At 48.0% G+C, this 6,066-nt stretch overlaps 3 protein-coding genes across 3 annotated transcripts; 1 reads left to right on the plus strand and 2 right to left on the minus strand.

Moving 5' to 3' along the window:
- Positions 1-267: 267 nt before the first annotated feature.
- On the plus strand, positions 268-1,486 carry BDV27DRAFT_168688 (tryptophan synthase beta subunit-like PLP-dependent enzyme; the record flags this gene model as incomplete). Its single annotated transcript, XM_032074841.1, has 2 exons — positions 268-344; positions 469-1,486. The coding sequence occupies 2 exons, from the start codon at positions 268-270 to the stop codon at positions 1,484-1,486; spliced, it is 1,095 nt and encodes a 364-aa protein (XP_031922344.1).
- Positions 1,487-1,557: 71 nt separating this feature from the next.
- On the minus strand, positions 1,558-2,994 carry BDV27DRAFT_149717 (aminotransferase-like domain-containing protein; the record flags this gene model as incomplete). The annotated part of the gene is made up of 2 exons (XM_032071103.1): positions 1,558-2,451; positions 2,524-2,994. 2 exons carry the CDS (start codon positions 2,992-2,994, stop codon positions 1,558-1,560), a joined length of 1,365 nt encoding a protein of 454 aa, XP_031922345.1.
- Positions 2,995-3,457: 463 nt separating this feature from the next.
- On the minus strand, positions 3,458-4,699 carry BDV27DRAFT_149718 (threonine aldolase family protein; the record flags this gene model as incomplete). Its single annotated transcript, XM_032071104.1, has 2 exons — positions 3,458-4,603; positions 4,679-4,699. 2 exons carry the CDS (start codon positions 4,697-4,699, stop codon positions 3,458-3,460), a joined length of 1,167 nt encoding a protein of 388 aa, XP_031922346.1.
- Positions 4,700-6,066: the final 1,367 nt, after the last annotated feature.

A 6,066-nucleotide genomic window follows, 5' to 3' on the forward strand; every position in this document is an offset into this window, starting at 1 on the left:
AAAAGCTAATGCAGCAAGGGAGGGGGAGGTGTGTCTCTCTGGCTATTCCAGTGTGATTAAGGGCGCCACGCCATCAGCGGCACCACAAATAGCCAGTGTGCTGCATGTTGTGCGGGGTGCAGTGACAACTGGCTAAGTACCGGGGAAATATCATTCTATCTATCTCTCTCTCTCTCTCGTTCATTCAATAACTTATTTATATTGTATAGCCTATTCATATCTGCGAATAGCAAAACCTCAAACATTGCAAACATCATCATCATCATCATGACAATAGAAATAAAAAAGCCTTGGATAGAAACCCCCCTGGTAAGATCGACCAATTTGTCCAAAGCTGCTGGCTGGTAAGAGTAACCCATATCTTATATCCAATTTTTTTTTCCCCCTTTTTGACAATTGTCATATCATGATGAAAAGCAGGGCAGACAAGCAGCTCTAGTACTGACCACACTTCTCTTTCGTATTTAGTAATGTATTTTTGAAATTAGAAAATACGCAGCCCTCCGGTTCCTTTAAATCGAGAGGAATTGGCCACTACATGGTCGACAGGTTGACTGCTCTTCGCCAACAGCGAAATGATCCATCAGCCAAAGCCCACTTCTACAGCTCTTCGGGCGCCAATGCCGGGCTGGCGTGCATTTACGGTGCAAATGTATTCGGATGCCGAACAACTATCGTAACTCCTCTGTCGACGTCGGCGTTTTTGGTCGCAAAGTTAAAACAGGCTGGAGCTGTGGAGGTCATCCAGTATGGAAACACATGGCCCGAAGCGGATGAGTATCTAAGAAACACAGTCATGATGAGACCAGAAACTACCGAGGAGTCACGAATATATGTCCCGCCGTTTGATGCACCAGAGATTTGGCAAGGCAACGCTGGTATCATGCACGAAATTGTCAGGCAGCTGGGCGAAGCGATAAGCCATTACTCCATGAACACAGCAACAACAGTCACAACAGCCACAACAACCAACGGAAAATCAGCCGCAGAGCATGCACCGAACATTGATGCTGTAGTATGCAGTGTGGGCGGTGGTAGTTTGTTCTGCGGGTTAATGCAGGCGATCGAGGAGTTGCAGATGAAGGACCGCACGCAGGTGATTACTGTAGAGGCGGATGGAGTTGACTCGTTGGCACAGTCTGTAGCGAAGAGGGAACGCATCACTTTGTCTAGAATTGGTAGCTTAGCCACCAGTTTGGGAGCGAGGAGAGTTGCGCAGAGAGCATTCGAGTATGGGTTGGAGAAGCACGTCAGAACAGTTGTTCTGTCTGACGCCGAGGCTATACGAGCATGTCATCGGTTTGCTGACGAAGAGCATTATCTGGTGGAACTGGCTTGTTCGGTCTGTCCTGCCTTGTGCTACAATGGAAAATTGGCAGAGTTGATCCCTGGGTTTAATGAGAATACTGTGGTGGTGATTGTCGTTTGTGGTGGAAGTAACATATCATTTGAGATGATGGGAAAATATTTGGCCACCCTAGGCTAAAGCGATTTGATCACACTGAAGAAAGCCCACCAATGCTTAACTTAATGAATTGGCTAGCAAAAATAAAGACTTTATCCCATGTTGCCAGACATCGATGCCAGGTGAAGATAATGCTCCCTGTTACTATGCATCCGCGAAAACAACTGGCCCATCCTCCGGATGCCGTCTACAATGTCTTGCTCTGCTTCCCAAGCAAAACAAAGGCGAACGCTGCTATCAAAACTTGCACTTTTCTCGTCTCCATACACAGCAAACATCTGTCCATGACCGATGATGATGTTTTCTTCAGCCTTTAACACATCAGCGATGAACTTGGTAGAAAATTCGCTGCCCATATCCAACCAAACAAAGTAGCCACCATATATTTCCTGGCCATTAAGGCTGCTAACGCGGGTTTTGACTCCCAGAGGCGAAAGATATCTTTGAATGGCGTCCATCATGAGTTTATGGCGTCGCTGCAGGGTCGGTCGTACCGTCTCGTCAACAAACCTTTGCAGTTGGCCGTTCTCGACGACTTCAGCTAGCATTGCCGCGCAAAGCTGACTAGGTGAGCCGCCGGACCTTGTAGCTGCGGTGCGAGCAATGCGCGATATGAACTTGGGCGATGCTTCTGCCCAGCCAGTCCGTACACTCGGCCCGGAAATCTTGCTAAAAGAGGCATTGCTGACCGCATGGCCGAAGCCGTGGGGGTCGTTGTCAGAAGGCCCCATGGAACGATCAATGTCACAAAGACGGGGAAGCCTCATTTCCGCCGATCGGTCTGGCGTTACTGGCTCGGTCAACGGCCACTGAAGGAAATCGTAAACATCGTCGCTAATAACAAGGGCGTCGTACTTTCGGGCCAGCTGGACCAGACCCTCTCTCCTCCGAAGGGACATGGTTAGACCCGAAGGATTCGAGCATGTTGGCACGGTATATATCAGATGTCTGTACAGTTTCCTATCTGCAGATGGGAGCTTAAAGGGCTGCATCGGCTTGTCAGCTCAGCTAAAGCACAAACACTCATACCGAGACGTTAGACCAGCGGGGTAGATCACCTTTTGGTCCCTATTTTGTTTGTCTTGCTTTTCGAATTCTTGCAGCCTGCGGTCAAAAATTTGTAGATCGATCCCCTCGTCATCCTCAGGTACGGCGTACAGTCTGCCTGCGAACCCCGAGTCCTCAAAGATGCCACAAGCAAGATGATAACACGGTGCAACGATCCAAACAGCCCTCGTGTAATTGACATCACTGAAGCATTGCAGAATGCATACCAAATTCTGACTGGCACCACCAGTAATACATATACGCTCTAGGTCAGAGGTGATCCCATAGTGACGTCCAACCCAACTGGCGAGGCCCTTTCTGAGACGAGTCAAACCATGGCAAGAGCCATACTCCTGCATCTCCGTATACTCGTCTTGATTGGCGAGGACGTGCTGGCACGCAGAGGATAAAAGCGTTGTGGGGAGAAGCCCTGGGGCTGGCCATCCGCGAAGAAAGTTGATCTGTTTCTGAGACACAACCATGATTGTCAAGAAGAGATAGATTTATGGTGGATTGTTTATACTTTTTTTTTTTTTTTAAAAAAAAAAGGTGAAGGTTCCCAAGGTCGCCGAAAGTAAAAATAGGCGTTCACCCATACGCAGAAGATGTCGGCATAATAGGGTTGGTGCAAGGAAGAAGAGGGCTTACAGAGGAGGGGGTTGCTATTTACACCAATTAATCAGAGCTTTGCTTAGGCCGCCGAAAGTGACCCAATCAGTGGGTCTAGCTAGAGGTCTATATATCGCGGTTCAGCTACATACAGTGTAGCCCGTACATCAACCCATAGTGAGGAAATGTAGACGCGATATAACAGCAAAGGATGGACACAAGGATGCATGTTATTCTTTACTATTTCTACTGGAATTTGTATTCGTGCCATTTAGGTCACCCGTTCGACCAATGTTTCTGGCTCTTCTGTCCTCGTATCCGGAAGCATACCTACTTCTACTCGCTGTTAACACTCTGCACCGTCCGGCCTTTGAGAACAGTCTCGAAGAGGTCACAGAGTCTAGCAAACGCAGCGTCGCTAATTTGGTAATGGAAAACAAGCCGTCCCACCATCAGACTATTTGATATTTTCAAATTCAACTGGCGACCCAAAGCATAAAACTCATCGCGGTCGACACGGGACGCTGGAAGATCAAGCCATACCATGTTCGTCTCCGTCGGCTGTTGAAGCTTCCCCCCCAGGTCTTGCCAAAGTCTTGCCGCACATCTCGCCTTGTCCTGCGCCAACCTTATTTTACCGCCAAAGAATACATCACGGATGGCTACCTTTGCCGGCGCGGTAATGATACCCGAGGAGCGAATGCCACCACCGAGTAGGTGGCGACTCCATTTCGCTCTCTTGATAAAGGACGCACTTCCAGTAACCACGCTGCCAAGTGGCGCTCCAAGAGCCTTTGTCAAGCATAGCTGGATGCTATCAAAGCATTCTCCAATCTCTCTCAGCGTGCAGGCTCCAGCAGCCGCTGCTTCCCAGACACGAGCGCCGTCGAGATGCATGTGAATAGGCGGGTTCTGGGCGCGCGCCCAGAGGGAGATGGCTCGTATGTCGGAAAGCGGCATTATGGTACCCGAGAGCGTGTTCTCCAAACTAATAACTCTGGTGGGGCAGTCGAATACCGTCTCTCTCAAGATGCTTTGTTCTTGGATGTCGTGCAAAGTGAGATGATGTCCATTGGATGGAACAATAGCTTTGATCATCGCCCCGCAGATGCTTGCCGCGCCACCTCCTTCCAATGTGGCAATATGTGCTCGATGGTCAGCGAGGATAGCATGAGGCGGAGTGCGCAGAATGCTCCGAAGGGCCACCTGGTTGCCCATGGTCCCGGACATGACCAAAAGCGCTGCCTCGTGGCCGACCAGGTCGGCAACATATTCCTGGAAAGAAACGGTGGTCTTGTCTTCGTCCGCGGTGCAGTCCCCAAGCGTTGTATTGACAATGGCTTCCAGCATAGGCAATGTTGGCCTGGTAAATATATCGGATCGAAAGTCATTAGAGGACTCGCTGCTATCTGTCCATGACAGGTTGGGAAAACGCTGCGCATTGTCCGCCGCCCTCTCGGATGGCGTGTCGCAGCTCTCTGCCTCTGGTATGCGGCTGACTCTCGTGGGACTCGAGGGAGCCGTCTCTTTCGATCCATGTGATAAAGATAAAATTACAGTTTCTATATCTGGCGCCATCCTCACTGCTGCTTTTTCCCAGTTGTGGGCTTTTAGGTCAGGGAGTTCAATGATGTGAAAGGAACGTGAGGGAGGCGTAGATCGGTCCAAACAAATAAAGACCCCACATATAGGAAATGACTATATATATATATATATATATATATACATATATACATAGCAACTCAACCAAATACGTATAACTAGTCTCTACAGATAGTTTAAAGGATTGTGGATTTTAGATCTCAATTTTGCCTATATCTCCTTTACCTTTCTCCTGCTTCTCTTCTCGTTGCTTTGCTTTGTATAGCTAGAACACCACCCGCACGGGCAGGGAGCGACAAGTGAGCGTTTCGCTGATAAGGATGATCAGCACAAGCAGCGTAGTTGCTCTGTGGTTTGTCCCTTTTCCTTCTAAGCCGAGCTATTATTGGTATCATTAGCCTAGATTGCCATGTCATCAACAGGAATTACCCCGCATTGGCTGTATAAGTATGATGCATGTATAACCACGTAGCACGTCGTTTGTCGTACTCATTAGCCCATTGCCTTTCCCTTTTACCTAGAGCCATTATTAGGAACTTTTGCCCAGAATTTTTATATTGTGGATACGCGCCATCCCGCCTTCGCTGCATATATAATGCGTGTATGACCACGTAGGATCCACTTTGGTATATGATATGCATGTACGACCATATAGTATCTGCATCGCTACATTGGAATTGTGACATACCCCGCCTTAGCTGCATATCGCTCATGCATATATGACAGCGCAGTATCTGTATTTGTCACGGGCCTGCTCGTATATCCTGCAGAGTGCCCGGGCCCCTATAATCTCGGTCTTTACAGTTCCGAACCGCCCGAATACGACGCCGTCTGACTGTTCAGTCCTTTGGAGAAATCTTGGAGACTCACTGGCAAGGGGAGGATTCTAAGCTATTTAAGGAGGTCAATGGAAGAACGGAACACGGTATCAGAATCAGTTTCTTTGCATTCACTTTACTACTTATTTCAATGCTAAATACCTGGCTACCTTTTTGCCAACGTATCCGTACCTCGTTAGGAGCATATCTACCCCGCTCTGAGGAGTAAATCCTTCGTTATTAGCATTGTTATTTGATCTGCATGTATGACCACGTAGCATCTGCATCATTCTATTGGAAACCCTAAATTGCCCCGGCTTGCCTGCATATGTATAATTCCCGTATGTCAGACCCATCTACTTACAAGACGTAACTGGAGGCCGAGGATATGATTTAGGGTGATGAAAGTGCATTCATTGTATGCGAGAACTTTAATTAGTAGTAAATATGTATCAACTGCCACTGGTTGGTGTCAACATGTAAGGTTTTCTGTATTTTCTTTTTTTTTTTTTTTGCTTTTTTTTT

The sequence above is a fragment of the Aspergillus caelatus genome (assembly GCF_009193585.1).
Source record: "Aspergillus caelatus strain CBS 763.97 unplaced genomic scaffold BDV27scaffold_274, whole genome shotgun sequence".
NCBI lineage: Eukaryota > Fungi > Ascomycota > Eurotiomycetes > Eurotiales > Aspergillaceae > Aspergillus > Aspergillus caelatus.